A 16,663-nucleotide genomic window follows, 5' to 3' on the forward strand; every position below is an offset into this window, starting at 1 on the left:
ACTAAAGGGGAATGGGGAGGGAAAACTGAATTGCCTACTTCCACCTCAATGATGTGGACTCGTCCTCTGTTGGGAGTTGAATTGAAGCTACTGGTCCCGGCTCTTGACTCGTTATAGGGAACGCCCCCACACACACACTGATGCTCTCTCCAGGAACCTCTTTAACACCCAAAAACGCATCTTCACTGTGCTCTATTCTCTGCAGGCCCGTGCTCCTCCCCAACTTCAACTTCTTGAAGGGTTGGAATCGGTCTCCTGGCCGTCGACTTCTCCTCACAACTACGTCTGAAGTCCTTTCTCTCAGCTGCAGTCGTCCTGATTCCCAATTAGCTTCTTCTCCTGCCTCTCGGTGGATTAGCTCAGCCGCTATGTCGTCACCTAAACTGGTGAAACTGCACAGTCGTCCTGGACGTCACTGCTCAGACTTCACTTCTTGCAACACACCTGTCACTGGAGCAAACGCTGCTCATTTCTCATCAATTCCTTCTTCGGTCCAACACATGGAATATAGGAAGACCTCACAGGGTGCTTGCAGACTACTGGGTGACGCGTAAATCCACTGTCACTGCCTCACGGTGGATTGGCCCAGCCGCTACGTCATCACCTAACTGGTGAGACTGCACAGTCGTCCCGGACGTCACTGCTCAGACCTCACTTCTTGCAAAGCACCTGTCACTGGAGCACTTGTTGCTCGATTCTCGTCAATTCCTTACACGGAGTTCAGGAAGACCTCACAGGGTGCTTGCAGACTACAGGTGATGCGTAAATGCACCAGAACGGGGCAAAACTGTCAGACTGACAGGACCCCCTTTCGCATGTCCGACCTCCTCGACGTGTCGTGTCAAACTCCTCCCTCACAGTGGATTGGTCCAGCCGCTACATCATCAACCGACTGGTGAAGCTGTCAGACGTCCCAGACGTCACTGCCTAGACTTCACTCCTGCGCTGCACCTGTCACTGGAGCACTTGCTGCTCATTTCTCGTCAATTCCTACTTCGGTCTAACACATGGAATATAGGAAGACCTCACAAGGTGCTGGCAGACCACTGGTGATGCGTAAATCCACCGGAGATTGGGGATCCTGTCAGTTTGACAGGATCCCCGATCGCACGTCCGACCTCCTTGCTGTGCCGTGTCAAACTCCTGGGCGCCCCGGCCCGCGCTGTCCGGAACCCCCTGCCTTCGTGACATCATACTTGCCATGGGCGTTTCTCATTGGCTCCCTGTGCCACGTCACTGTTCTTGACCAATCTGGTGCCACTGACGTCACAACGTCTTGGCGAGAAATCGTAGTGGCTGGCGCCATCTTGGCGTCCTAAAGGGCCTAAACCACTGGCCAAAACACTTTTCTTTTGCGAATTTCTCGCCAACGCGAGAACACTTCACGCTCCCACATATGTCAAATTGTTCCCCGGAACGTAGAGAACGTTCGGGTAAAGTGGATATGACTCTTACAGCTGGCGTGGGAGAAATATAAGGTGGGGAACACCGTCACATACCCCTCTCCTTAAAATAAGAGTCATATCGGTTTAGTGTACTCGGGACAGGGCATCCGCTACCACGTTGTCCTTCCCTCTGATGAACTTAATTTGCAACCAGTATTCCTGCCGCCAATGCGAGACGCTCCTTACGTATTCGTTGACCGTTCCCACGGTCACTGCTGGTGCCCATTGTTCTCTCAGCATGGACAGAGGACTCCGTACCTCATGTCCATATACCAGCTGGAACGGTGAGAAACTCTACCACAGCGTTTTGTATGGCGAACAATGCAGGGTACACTGCCTCGTCCCACTCGGCTCCTTATTCTGCACAGAACACTCTCAGAATGGTTTTCAGAGTGGAGTGAAATCTTTCGCTCGCCCCTTGCGACTGCGGTCGAAAGGGCGACGACCGATTCGGAGTCACTTCCCAATGTGTCTGAACCATTTGGACTGGAACACACTCCCACAGTCCGTCTGGATTTCCCTGGGCGTTCCCTCCCACGAGAAAAATCGCTGCAACTGCCCGGCTACACTTTCGACGTCAAACGTCGCATCTGAACAGCTTCCGGAAATCTCGTCGTCGCACACATGATGGTCATCAGGTAGGTTTTTTCTTTTTTTCGTCCGTGGTAACGGTCCTACCCCGTCGACCAACAGACGCTCAAACGCAGGCCCAAATGCAGGAACAGGGACTAACGGGGCCCTTGGTATCGCGGGTTGGCTCCTCCCTGCCCTCTGGCAAGGTAAGCAAGTCTTGCAGTGACGCCTCACGTCGGCATCCATACCCGGCAAGTAGAAATGGTCCCTGATCTTGCACAAAGTCTTGGTCACCCCCAGGAGACCTGCAGAATCCACGGAGTGCGACATATCCAGCACTGCCGCTCTGCACTGGGCCGACAACACTACCTGGTGCCTCGTACCTAGTGATTCTTCTCCGGCCTCTATTCTCACAGGCCTCCATTGTCTCATCAGCATTCCGTCCTGCATATAAAAATGAGTGGCCCTCTCGGGACCAACACGTCCTCCTTTGGCCTCCTGAATCAAATCTGGGAACTCCATCTGCTGTAACTCCCCCAGACGAGTGCGGTCTACTCCAAGAGAACTGGCGAGGGTCACCTGTAGCTAACCATCCGGGTTGCCATCGCCCTCCACTTGTCCTCCGGGTTCCACGAAGAGGTGATCGACTCTCAGGCTGTCAGACGTCTCTTCGTCAGCCCCATCAGATCCACTCACTTCGTGTCCGTTGCACCGTCTTGAGATCACAGCGCACACAGGAAACGCCTGGTTGATACCTGGTTGATGGGGTTCTGGGAGTTCTTCTAGTCCCCAAGCCCGGCCCAAGGCCAGGCTTGACTTGTGAGAGTTTGGTCCACCAGGCTGTTGCTTGGAGCGGCCCGAGGCCCACATACCCACCACAGCCCGGTTGGTCCGGCACTCCTTGGAGGAATAAATCTAGTTTCCTCTTGAAAATGTCCACGGTTGTTCCGGCAATATTTCTTATGCTCGCTGGGAGGACGTTGAACAACCGCGGACCTCTGATGTTTATACAGTGTTCTCTGATTGTGCCTATGGCACCTCTGCTCTTCACTGGTTCTATTCTACATTTTCTTCCATATCGTTTACTCCAGTACGTTGTTATTTTACTGTGTAGATTTGGTACTTGGCCCTCCAGTATCTTCCAGGTGTATATTATTTGATATCTCTCTCGTCTTCTTTCTAGTGAGTACATTTGGAGGGCTTTGAGACGATCCCAATAATTTAGGTGCTTTATTGCATCTATGCGTGCCGTATATGTTCTCTGTATTCCCTCTATTTCAGCAATCTCTCCTGCTCTGAAGGGGGAAGTGAGTACTGAACAGTACTCAAGACGGGACAACACTTGAAGACTTGAAGAGTACAACCATTGTGATGGGATCCCTGGATTTGAAAGTTCTCGAAATCCATCCTATCATTTTTCTAGCTGTCGCAATATTTGCTTGGTTATGCTCCTTAAACGTTAGGTCATCAGACATTATTATTCCCAAATCCTTTACATGCTGTTTTCCTACTATGGGTACATTTGATTGTGTTTTGTACTCTGTATTATGTTTAAGGTCCTCATTTTTACCGTACCTGAGTACCTGGAATTTATCACTGTTAAACATCATGTTATTTTCTGATGCCCAGTCGAAAACTTTATTAATATCAGCTTGAAGTTTTTCAATGTCCTCAGCCGAGGTAATTTTCATACTGATTTTTGTGTCATCTGCAAAGGATGATACGAAGCTGTGACCTGTATTTTTGTCTATATCTGATATGAGAATAAGGAAAAGCAGCGGTGCAAGGACTGTACCCTGAGGTACAGAGCTTTTCACTGCACTTGGACTAGATTTTATATGGTTGACAGTTACTCGCTGAGTCCTGTTTGACAGAAAACTGAGTATCCAGCGTCCTACTTTACCGGTTATTCCCATTGACTTCATTTTGTGTGCTATCACGCCATGGTCACATTTATCGAAAGCCTTTGCGAAGTCCGTGTATATCACATCAGCATTCTGTTTCTCTTCTAATGCCTCAGTGACTTTGTCGTAGTGCTCAAGTAGCTGTGAGAGGCACGATCTTCCCGCTCGAAATCCATGTTGGCCTGGGTTGTGAAGGTCATTGGTCTCCATGAAATTGGTGACCTGACTCCTAATCACTCTCTCAAATACTTTTATGATGTGCGATGTTAGTGCAACTGGTCTATAATTTTTTGCCAATGCTTTGCTCCCTCCCTTGTGTAGAGGGGCTATGTCTGCTACTTTAAGTGCATCTGGTATCTCCCCCGTGTCCAAGCTCTTCCTCCACACTATACTGAGTGCCTGTGCTACCGGCACTTTGCATTTCTTTATAAATGTTGAATTCCATGAGTCTGGACCTGGGGCCAAGTGCATGGGCATGTTTTCAATTTCTTTTTCAAAATTTAGTGCGCTCGTGTTTATATCAGTTATATTTACAGGGGTTTGAATATCCCGCATAAAGAAATTGTCTGGATCTTCCACCTTCATGTTGTTTATTGGAGTGCTAAACATGTCCTCATACTGCTTTTTTAGGATTTCACTAATTTCTTTGTCATCCTCCGTGTATGAACCTTCACTTGTACGAATAGATCCAATACTGGCAGTGGTTTTTGCTTTTGATTTTGCATATGAGAAGAAATATTTTGGATTTTTCTTTATTTCCTGAATGGCTTTCTGTTCTAACTGCCTTTCTTCAGTTTCATATGAGTGTTTCAATTTCCACTCGATTTCTTCAATCTCCCTATTTAAATTATTCCTTCTTTGACGGGAAATTCGTGTCTGCATAAGCAGTTCCGTTATTTTTTTCCTGCGTTTATAGTGTCGTCTGCGTTCTCTTTCTACGTTAGATCTCTTTCTAGCTTTCCTCAAAGGAACATGTTTCAGACAGACTTGATACGCTTCTGAAGTCAGTTTTTCTATTCCTTCTGTAGGACTTGTATTACTTAGAACAGTTCCCCATGGAATGTTTGTAAGTTCCCTGTTTATTATCTCCCAGTCTATCCTTTTATTATTAAAATTGAATTTACTGAATAGCCCCTCTCGCTTTATCAACGTTTTAGGTCTTGTTACGGACCAGAGTCCAGCGTCCGAGCCTGGAGCAGTGACGACCACGCCATCTGTGGGTCAGCTCCCGAAACCCCCTCCAAATGGACGACGACACCTGGTGAGGACGAGGTGTACTGGCCACGAGGGCCAGTTTCCAGTTCTGTTCAGCTCACAACACAGCCGCTGCTGACCTCTGGTGAGGTGGTGCTCAGACAACAACGCCATCTATGGAGTGGATACGTCGGGCGTTTGTGTCTAAGCCTGTAAGTGAGGTGTTTTTGTGTGTCCCTGTTACTGATGACGTGTCTGATTGCAGAGTCGACCTGGGACTGCTGTAATGGAAGTTGGATCAGTCTACCCAAGGCAGCCATCTCGTCACCAAGTGTTTGCTGCAGCAGCTGTGAGTCGCCCCCCGGATGAACACTGTGGTGTTACCCTGTCTGTGAAGCGGCAGTTGAAGGATTGTCATACCCGGGACTGACTGGTGGAGACGCCTAACCACTGGGGTGTTGTGGAAAGGAGAGTGATCTGTGGTATCACACGCGGCTCCTGACTAGGGCGCGACCCTAGTATCGCTCGTGGAGTGGCCTAACCAGCGACGCTGATTTGGAACCTGCCAGCTATCTGCTGGACTTGTGGTTGACGGCCTCCACGATGGTGCCCCCAGTGGAACTGTGTTTTGGCTGGCCTGTGGCCTGGGTAGACTCAAGATTCTCGTAGGATTCGTCGTAAGGCCACGAGAGGACCAAGAGCTTGGCACCGGTGAGCACCGCGAACGTCTAGAGTCTTCAGAAGAAGACATTGTTGTACATAATAGTGTTTATACCCCCCCCCCCCCCCGTGTAATCTTCTTATATATATTTATTGGTGAAGGTGTTAATTATATTATATTAAGTTTTTGACTTTATTTCCCTTCCCCTTTAATTTACTTGCGTTACGAATCACATCCCTTGAAAGCCACTACTGGCTTGGGGCCGGATACCCTTCCTCTAACAACATCAGAGTAAGAACCCGGTTGCGACCCGAGAGGGCCGTAACAGGTCTATTCTGAGTATTGATGGTCGTTTGCACTTCAATGAGCTTGTGATCTGAATATGTGGTATCTGATAATGTCTTCATTGTTCGTAAAGACCAGATCTAGAATATTTTCATTTCTCGTTGGCTCCGATATCTGCTGATTGAGTGAAAATTTGTCACAGAATCTAAGTAGTTCACTAATCTGTGGTTGGTTAGGTCCTGATAGATTTCCTGGTATAATATTATTGTTTGCTATTTTCCACCTGAGACTAGGCAAGTTGAAGTCACCTAGGAAGATAATATCAGGTATCGGGTTCTCCAAATTATCAAGGCTATTCTCTATTTTGCTTATCTGAAATCGCCACCTCGGCGATTTCCTTCTCGTTCCCACAGGCGTCCAATACTCCGCCTTTCTCTATATAGTGCTCCAAGCACTCTTCGCTCTTCACGAGGTTAGGGAGGACACATCCTCCACAGGCGTCATTCCCAAGGATGACTTGCGCCTCCATCTTGGGCATCGAGGCACAGACTCCTACCACTAGGGTCTGGCAGCCATAATCAGAATCTAAAGTCACCTCGTGCAGGGGCATCCTCACTGGGCCTCCCACAGTGGTCACAACTGCCACCCCCACACTGGTACTCTCGTAACCCTCGGGGAACAGGGTTCTACTCACCAGGGTAAAAATCAGCCCCGGTGTCTCTCAATATCTTCACAGGAATGGGGTCTGCCTCCCCATCCTTACGGTCCCCTCACACACGAACGGGTGAACTCTTCTCTCCCCACTTGGCACGGGCTCATCCTGCACCCTCTCGGTCTCTTGGTCCTCCACCCGAACGAAAGCACGTTCCACCGCTGCTTAGGGCGTCTGCATTCCCGCGCGACGTGTCCAAATCCTCCACAGTTGTAGCAGCGGATCCTTCTTCTTCTGTGGGTCTTCCTTGCGCCTTCCGTCGTCACCTTCGCAGCGTCTCTCATCACTGCAACAACTCCTGCACTCTCAGCTGGGGGCTTCTTGGCCGGTTCCGCAGAACTCTTCGATCCCCTACCGTCTCCACTCGAGAGGTGGGACTTGGGAGAACTCGTTCCTGTCCTCCATCCGTCCGTCTTTCTATAACTTCCCCCATATCCGGAGTATACTGGCGGTCGGTGTAGTCCCTCTCAGCGTGGTCGCAAGGCTTCCTCCAACATATCAGCTCTGTCAGCAGCAGCCCTCAGGTCCTTTATGTCCGCCTCCTTAACTCTAATCCTGATCTCAGGAGAGAGCACGGACATAAATTTCTCCATGACCATGAGCCGTTTGACATCCTCAGCTGACTTAACCCCTTCAGATTCCAACCACTTCAGGAATTTTCTCTCCATGTCCCTCGCCGTCTCTGCATAAGATTTTCCTGGCGAACGGGTACATTCTCTGAATCTTTTCCTATAACATTCTGGCGTCAGCTTGAAAGAGTGGAGCACTGCTCTCTTCACAGCATCATAGTTGGTGCACTCCTTGAGGTCAAGCATGTTGTAGGCCTCGCGAGCTTCACCGGTGAGCCTGCCCTGGACCAGCTCCGCCCACTGTGCTCTCGGCCACTTCTTCAAGGTAGCGACCCTCTCGAAGTGGTCAAAGAAATCCTCAGCTTTATTAGGCACGAAGACCGGTAAATATCGTTCACGCACCCGGCGGTCTTCCTGCTGTGGTGTTACGGGTGGGGCTAGCCCTAGTTCAGCCTACTTCAGCTCAACCTCTCTGTTAGCTTCAACCTCTTGCTGCTTCAGCTTGGCTTCCAGCTCGCACTCCTCTCGTCTCAGCTGTGCTTCATGCTCACGCTCTTCCCGTCTCAGCTGTGCTTCTCGTTCCACACGCTTCGTCTGGGCTTCTCGTTCTTGTTCCTCACGCTTCAGCTGTGCTTCTCGTTCTTCATGCTTCAGCTGTGCTTCTTCACGCTTCAGCTGTGCTTCTTCACGATTCAGCTGTGCTTCTTCACGCTTCAGCTGTGCTTCTTCACGATTCAGCTGTGCTTCTTCACGCTTCAGCTGTGCTTCGTGCTCACGCTCTTCCCGTCTCAGCTGTGCCTCTCGTTCTTCACGCTTCAGCTGTGCTTCTTCTCTCCTCAGCTGTGCTTCTTGCTCACGCTCTTCCTTGTGCAGCTGTGCCTCTTCACGCTTCAGCTGTGCTTCCAGCTGCAGCTTCATTATCTCCAGCTTGACGCTGCACCTGCTGCCGCTGGATCCCCTACTACTTTCACCAATGCTCAAGTTCTCTCCTGCACTGGCAGGTGTCTGTGGCCGTTCCTCCGCCAAAGCCTCATCTCGTGCCCTGAGCTGTGCCATAATCTCAAGCCTCCTCTCTCCCACTTTGGAGATCTCAACTTTATCCCAAAGTGGTCAGCTATCGACTGCAGCTGCGTCTTGGTGCAATCCTCCAGCACCTGCTCATCCCTGGTATCAATAAACTTTGCCACCTTATCGTCCTCCATACTTGTACTATGAGTGAATATGTTACCTGTACCTGATACCTCTGGCCACTATTAAATACTACACTCGCAACCGTTATCGTAATCCTTGATCGTTATCCGGGATCGTTATCCTTGATCGTTATCCTAGCAAGGTCGACAATGTCGGGAACTCGTCAGTAAGTAACCGTAATTAATATCCTGACAAGGTCGCCAATGACGGGGTTTCTCTACCTCTCACCAGACACCACCAAGAACTAGTAGTAGTAACTGTTACTTACTTTAGCCCTGCGGGTCTTCACTCTATCCTTGAGGTGCCACTGTTCACCCAGAGAGTCTCCCAGTCTACCTCCGGCCGACCTTATAACCTGAAGGCGAGTGGGAACACAATCTACTCTCTTGATCGTGTGTCCGCCCCGACAGAGGACTCTACTGCTAACTGAAAGGTCGCCAACTGGTGTTCTCCGTGTCCAGTAACACGTCAGTGGTATTGTGGAAATTTGGTAATAGTGGCAGAGAGCACATTAATTAAATTTAGTAACAGACAGTTATGTATCTCAATCACTCTCTTTATATGGACTCAATAATCTCAATAGCAACAAGTAATGGAGGGATAATACAAACACTAAGGTGGTTTTGTATTTTACTTAAAATATTAAAGTCTTATAGCACTGGATCAACAACAACAACGAAGTACATGGCATCAAATCACTCCCTCTTCATAATCTGGAGCACTAAGTGATGGCAACACTCCCCCTCCTGTCGTACATTCCCAGCTGCCACGCCCCCTCACTGTATATTCTCTCTGTACTTGTTGTCCTGGCGTTAAGTGCCTATTTCTTCAAATTCACAATAAACACAATACTGGCAATCAGCACAATAAACTGCTATAATGGCAATAAACGCAATGAATCACTGTACTGGCCTTAAGCACAGTAAAATTACTTCAATGGCAATAAACACAGTAACTCACTGTAATGGCATTAAACACAGTAGATCACAATAATGACCCCAAACACAGTAAATTACTTCAATGACAATAAATGCAGTAAATCACTGTACACATGAATATACTATTCAATACTCCAGCATATATATAGATCACCTCATCAATATTAGCAATAATGAGTCACTACGGGGCACACAGCCTTATGCTAATAAATGGTACATTTATATATATATATATATATATATATATATATATATATATATATATATATATATATATATATATATATATATATATATATATTTTTTTTTTTTTTTTTTAACAAAGAAAAAATAGGGAAGGGAGTACCACCTCTGGCTGGAAGAAGGGGGACCCATAGCCTCGGAGGAAACCACACATAACGCATTGGAGGGAATGTGGGTCCCCTCCAATACAGTTTCTGTGTGCTTTTCTCTTACCACCCCCTTCCCTTTTTTCTTTTTTTTTTTTTTTCCTTTATTGTGTATTTAAAGGTTACAAAACATACAAGACAAATGCCTAAAGGTTATGGATCTCTTGAAGCTCCTCCGCTTCTGGACAGGAACCGAGGACGCAGCAAGCATTTCCCCTCTGGATCGCCACACTGAGACGCTGAAATAAAAAACTGGAATCCCTTGGGTCTCTGGTGACGTCAATGAGCTTGGACCCCAATTCCTTGAGAAATCCCAAGGCACTCTTGCCCCAGGGGCCATGCGTCTCAGACGCTATGGGAACAAAGAGGTATTGACCTTCCAGTCGCCTGTACTTGAGTGATTTTGCTGTTTCCCTGTGGTTGGCCGCCCCACCTGCTTGATCAGCTCCGAAGTGTACATAGGTGTCAGCCAGGGTGGATACACATGTGTAGTCCCACACCAACTGTCTACCCTCCTTCCATGAGTATATGGTGATGCCATCAGGGCGAAGTGCTGGGAAATCCGGGTTTTGGACCCCTAGGATGCGAGGTTCTCTCTCCGCTGGGCACCCAGCTGAGACGAGGCTTCTCTTGATGATGTCATTGACCTCGTTGTGTCTTGCATGCCAGCCCTTTGTGCTTCCGCAATGCAACCCATGCAGTCCGTATTGGTCTGCTTCCACCCTGTTGCAAATACACTTGTATTCAGTGTGAATTGGGGCACCAAGGCGGAGGGCCACTGCTACACGAAGGGATTCTGGATCTAGGCGCGTGCCCATTGCAGACATGGGTACTGCCAGGAGGAAGTCTCCTGCATGGGGGGCACGCACTGCTCTGAGGCGGGCTTTCTCCTTGTCTGATGTTGCGACGCTTAGCATGGCATCAGCTACTTTTTCCACTAGAGGGTGGTCCCAGCCGGACTGTTTGTGTTGTTTTGTTGGCTCTATAATGGTTGGTGGGGCTGCAAGAACATCCCACTGATTTGAACATTCAGTGAAAGCAGGATCGTGTATTCCTGCTGAATCTCTCAGGGTTGCAGGTAAAATATCTCTGACGAGGTCGTGCGATGCATGAGAGGAGGATAGGAAGGCTGGTAGAGCAATTTGGGAGGCTGTGCGGACACCAAGGCCGCCGAGTCTTACAGGAAGGGTTGCTTGCTCCCACTGAGAGTCGTCCAATGGCAGGTTCAGGACTTTCACCAGCATGGACCTCAGAAGGGTGTCATACACATTTAACTTAGGGCTGCTGTAGGATGGAGAACATCTCAGAAAGTAGGTCAACTTAGGGAGAGACAGGCATCTTGTAAGGAGAAAGAGAGCATCATGGGCATCAATCTTGTCAATCCTGTCCTGCATTCTCTTTAGGTCAGTGATTTTTGCAGCCAGGACCTCCTCGATTGCTCGTGGGCCAATGGGGGCACCCAGGAGAGTGCAGTCCGGTGGTTCGACAACGAGAATGTCTGGAAGAGCATTTTGTATTTGCCCAGTGATGTCTGGGTTGCGGGAGATTATTTCACATTTGGATGCATTGAGAATGAGGCCTAAGGCTGCTCCCTGCTCCTGGATTTTCCTTATATCCCCCAAAATGGTTTCCGGAGTTCCAGCTAGAGTGCCATCATCCAGGTACCAGATGTTTAGCTCGCTTGTCAGACTATCAGTGACCTCTTTGATAGCTAGGCAGAAAAGGAGGGGGGCTAAGGGGTCACCTTGTTGGACACCTTCACAGGAGTTTATTTCATGCTCCCCAAAAAGAAGCTTAGAGTCCCCACTGTAGCACGATCGGATGAATGGGTAAAGGGGACGGAAATGGTTGTGTACAGCCCTGAGGACAGCGTCTCGTCTGACTTGATTGAAGGCATTTTTGAAGTCAAGCTTTACTAGTGCCTTCTGGTCCGGGAGATCAACAATGTAAGCCCGCGCTGCATGTGCTGCAGCTTCACAACCTAGGGGAATCCCAAACCCGAGCTGATGAGGTTTCAGCAAGGTGGCTGCTTCCTGGCTGATAGATCTCACTGCAGCCTTAGCTACAAGGCGTCGGAGGGTGTTGCCAACGGCAATGGGCCTGATACCCCTATCCTTCTTCTTTAGAGCACAGAGTGCTGCTCCATAAAAGACAGGCCTGATGTCCTCAGGGATGCCGCCAGCCAAACACATGTTGGAGAATCTGGTAAGTTCCACTAGAAGATCCTTTGCAGCATCTCCAAGCACCGGGTTCAGCATTTGTTTGATGTGCTGGGGTCTTAGGCCTGTAAAGCCCCCTGCTGAACCTGTTGGGAAAGACATGGCTGCTTTGTACACCTCAGATTCTCGAACAGTCAAGGGTTCTATGCCAGCATTGTTTTCCTGGGGATCCCTGCTGCTGTCTGGGGCTCTGGGTGGGTGTTTGTCTTGAAGAGCCTCTGCTGTCGTGGCGTTCCTGGGGGCAATAGTGTCATCGCTGGTCATGATTCTGATGGCACCTGTGGTATTGCCCTCTTCTATTTTCCTGGTGATCTGTGCTCTCATTTTGTGGTTCTCAGATGAGTTATTGTTGGTCGTCCTGCGGCTGGTGTCCTTGGCACGAGGGGGGAGGCGGACCAGGTTGTCTGCTCTGGGGAATTCATTAAGAGCTCTGATTACAGAGGTTGCTAATGACTTGTCTCTCCTGGGCGGTAATGCTAGGCATGCATTCCCAAATAGAAGGAGATTGTGCCATGCTCCAATGGTTCTAGGAGCATTGTTGACCTTTGTCAGCAGACTGGTGAGTTTGGCTGCTGCTTGATGACGGGCAGCCTTGGGGATGTGGGGCAAGGTCCTGGTGGACGTCGCTTTGATTGCTTCAAGCAGATTATCTGCTGAAATGAAGTTGAGGGAGGTATTGTTCCTCGCTCCTGCAGCAGGTTGTCCATCGTCATTGCCCCGGGGCAGGCGCCTAGACCCTAGACAACCACCTGAATTGAGAGAATGATAGCGGACAGTTCCATTTGAATTGAGACGATACCGTCTGTCACACACTTGACAGTTCCCTCTTGGGTGGCCATCTTCTTGGCTGGAAAGAGGCTGTGTGTCAGGTGCGACATGTGCCATGCCTAGATGTGATGACGCCTGGCTGCCCGCTGAGTGCACCCTCTCCTTCCCAGATGGAGAGTAACACGGCAAGCATTACCCTCCTGGGGGGGTTGGGCATGGCCTGGGCACCGTGTGTGGGTAGGCTGTGTGTTGATGGGCGGCTGGCTGGGTCGGGCGCAGGTAGCGGGGTGGGGGAAGATGGCGGGCGGGGGTGGTGGAGGGGAGGCACGCGGGGGAGGCCGCCGTCACACTTGTTACACACTATCAAACACTCGGGGAAATCACTAGTGCACTTTGTTTTTAACACTACACTCACCGATTTGCTTATGAACGCACTAACTTTTCACTAACATCACTGTAGGCAGCTCGAGAGCCTCCCCCATCACTCCCCCCTTCCCCCCGTACCCCGCCTTGGGGGCTGGTGGGTGGCGGCACTGAGACGGCGGCGACCCTCCCCTCACCCTCACCCATACACTGTACCTGCCTCGCCATACACAAAGCTCAGACAACGCACCTTTCAACGTTCATAGTGTTGGAATGAAGGAGATACGGTTCTTCTTGTCACCCCCGGGGCCTTCAGCAGGTATTCATACCTACACAGGTCAAGTCTTGGCAGGCTCATGCATCGTGATCCTCGTTGAAATTGGTTCAAGTGTAGGACCTTGCTCACCACATGTCCGTCCCCCTCCTCCGTCCTCAATCTCTCTCTCTCTTATATATATATATATATATATATATATATATATATATATATATATATATATATATATATATATATATATATATATATATAATATATATATATATATATATATATATATATATATATATATATATATATATATATATATATTCTCTGACACAAACTTATAATATTAATGTCACATGAATGTAAATGTCCTCACCACAGCAATCTCTTCGATAAATCACAGGTGCACTCACACACCACATATATATATTTTGTGAGAGCTCTCTACAGCCTCTCTCTGCACGACTGTGCCTTACTATGACATAGACATTGGTGAGCCCTGCTCACGACATAGAAGATACTCTGGCTAAAATAGCTGACTAAAGGGGAATGGGGAGGGAAAACTGAATTACCTACTTCCACCTCAATGATGTGGACTAGTCCTCTGTTGGGAGTTGAATTGAAGCTCCTGGTCCAAGCTCTCGACTCGTTGTAGGGAACGCCCCCACACACACACTGATGCTCTCTCCAGGAATCTCTTCAACACCCAAAAATGCGTCATCACAGTGCTCTATCCTCTGCAGGCCGCGCTTCTCCACAACTTCTTGAAGGGTTGGAGTCGGTCCAGAGCAGAGGCAGAGGCACCGGAGTAGAGCGCGGTGGCACAGGCACCGGAGCAGAGCGCGGTGGCACTGACCCTGGAGCAGAGCGCGGTGGCACAGGCACCGGAGCAGAGCGCGGTGGCACTGACTCTGGAGCAGAGCGCGGTGGCACAGGCACCGGAGCAGAGCGCGGTGTTACAGGCACCAGAGCAGGGCACAGTGTCGGAAACGCCGCAGCAGAGTGCGGTCCCTGGCAAAGGGAAGCCAACAATACTAGGCCCCAAAATCTGCTGGTATTACAAATGGGCTACCTGTAAGCATGGGGAATCGGGAAGAATAAATGGAACATATACATATGATCAACCTAGAAAGTGCAGGAACCTGCTCAATACAGGTAAATGTACCAAAAGCTGTGAATTCTTTCACCCAGAAATTTGCAAGAACTCTTTGGACAGGAAAGAGTGCTTCAATGCTGAATGTCCAGCTTTCCATATAAGAGGTACCAGGCGAATAAAACCGACAGACTACCACTATGAAAACAGCCACTACTCCATCAACTGGGATAATTTTTTAGCAAGAGGAGGAGGAGAAGAATGGCTAAAAATGACCAGACTCTACCACCAACTCGGTCAAATGCTAGAGAGGACGCAAACACAGTGGCCTCCTTACCAGAGCCTCAGATATTAACACCAAGTAAAGCATCCAGCACTTCCACTAACACGATAACATCATTTATATTTGCCAACATCCAGGGTATAAAAACACGCGAAACCAACAAAGTTCACTTTATAGATGGTCTCCTTTATGAGGCAAATGCAGTGTTTGCAGCCCTAACGGAAACTCACACAAAGGACTACCTTGATGGTGAAATATGGATCTCAGAATACAATCTCTTCAGATGTGATAGGAAACACCGGCTTCAGGGTGGGGTCAGCCTTTACATCAAAGACACACTCATCTGTACTGAGCTGCTAAACATCTCAAATGATATGGTGGAAGTGCTGATAGTCAAAATAGAGATCCTAAATGTAGTTGTTGTCCTTGTATATAAGTCGCCTGAGGCAAACCCTCAGCAGTTTAAAGACCAACTAATGAAAATAGAACACTGCTTGGAAAACCTCGCAAATCCAGCTCCGAACATCATCCTGCTTGGGGACTTCAACCTACGGCACCTGAAATGGAAGCACCTGGCTAATACAGTAATATCAGAAAGAATACCAGGAAGTAGCCTAAATGAACAGGCACATGCAAATGACCTGCTGCGGATGTGCGATAAGTTTGCCTTAAACCAGCAAATAGTAGAACCAACTAGGAAGGAGAACATGCTGGACCTCATTTTCACTAATAATGATGAATTGATCAGGAACATAATGATTACAAATACCTGTTACTCAGATCACAACTTAATTGAAGTTCTGACAACCATGGGGAATGGACCTTCAAAACCAGTCCAGATTCCCGGTGGAGGAGATTTCAGCAAATTCAACTTCAATAATAAACAGATAAACTGGGAGCAAATAAACCAGGACTTCACAGAAATAAACTGGGAAGAACAGCTAGAAAATGCAAACCTGAGCCAGTGCCTGGAAAAAATAAGCTCAGTAGCACTAGAAATATGTTCAAACCGCATACCCCTAAGAAAAAAAGAGAAAGAGATGCAGATTGGAACGGGAACGTCGTTCCCTATATAGGCGAAGAAAACGAATCGCGGAACAACTTGAGAGTCGCACCCTATCTCAAGAACGGCGAAGAAGGTTAGGTAGAGAAATAGAAACAATTGAACTCAAGCTACAAGAATCATACAAAACCCAGGAGAGGCAAAGAGAGCAAAAGGCCATCAGTGAAATAGAGAGAAATCCGAAATATTTTTTCTCCTATGCAAAATCAAGATCAAAAACCAATTCTAGTATCGGGCCCCTGCGAAAGGGAGATGGAACTTTCACCGATGACAACAAAGAAATGAGCGAGTTACTGAGGAAGCAGTACGACTCTGTTTTCAGCGAGCCATTAAATGCACTAAAGATTGATAACCCAAATGAATTTTTCATGGATATGATACCAACATCAAATCATATATCAGACGTCGCCCTATCCCCACTAGATTTTGAAGAAGCCACAAACAGTATGCCTATGCACTCTGCACCAGGCCCGGATTCTTGTAACTCCATATTCATCAAGAACTGTAAAAAAACACTATCGCAGGCCCTTCACATTCTGTGGAGACAAAGCCTAGATACTGGCGTTATCCCTGACATACTAAAAACAGCAGAGATAGCACCACTCCATAAAAGAGGAATTAAGGCAGAGGCAAAAAATTACAGACCGATAGCACTAACATCGCAGATCATAAAATTTTTTGAGAGAGTGCTAAGAAGTAAGATCACAAAATACATGGAATCACAGCATCTCCATAACCCCGGACAACA

General features: G+C 48.3%; 1 protein-coding gene across 1 annotated transcript; it reads right to left on the reverse strand.

The window, feature by feature from the left end:
• Positions 1–7,241: 7,241 nt before the first annotated feature.
• Positions 7,242–8,399, reverse strand: LOC138367208 (trichohyalin-like). Its single transcript, XM_069328614.1, has 3 exons — positions 8,054–8,399; positions 7,812–8,023; positions 7,242–7,760 (listed from the first exon to the last, which is right to left on the reverse strand). The coding sequence occupies exons 1-3, from the start codon at positions 8,397–8,399 to the stop codon at positions 7,242–7,244; spliced, it is 1,077 nt and encodes a 358-aa protein (XP_069184715.1).
• Between the last annotated feature and the right edge of the window lie 8,264 nt (positions 8,400–16,663).

Source organism: Procambarus clarkii, chromosome 21 (genome assembly GCF_040958095.1).
Source record: "Procambarus clarkii isolate CNS0578487 chromosome 21, FALCON_Pclarkii_2.0, whole genome shotgun sequence".
Classification (NCBI taxonomy): domain Eukaryota; kingdom Metazoa; phylum Arthropoda; class Malacostraca; order Decapoda; family Cambaridae; genus Procambarus; species Procambarus clarkii.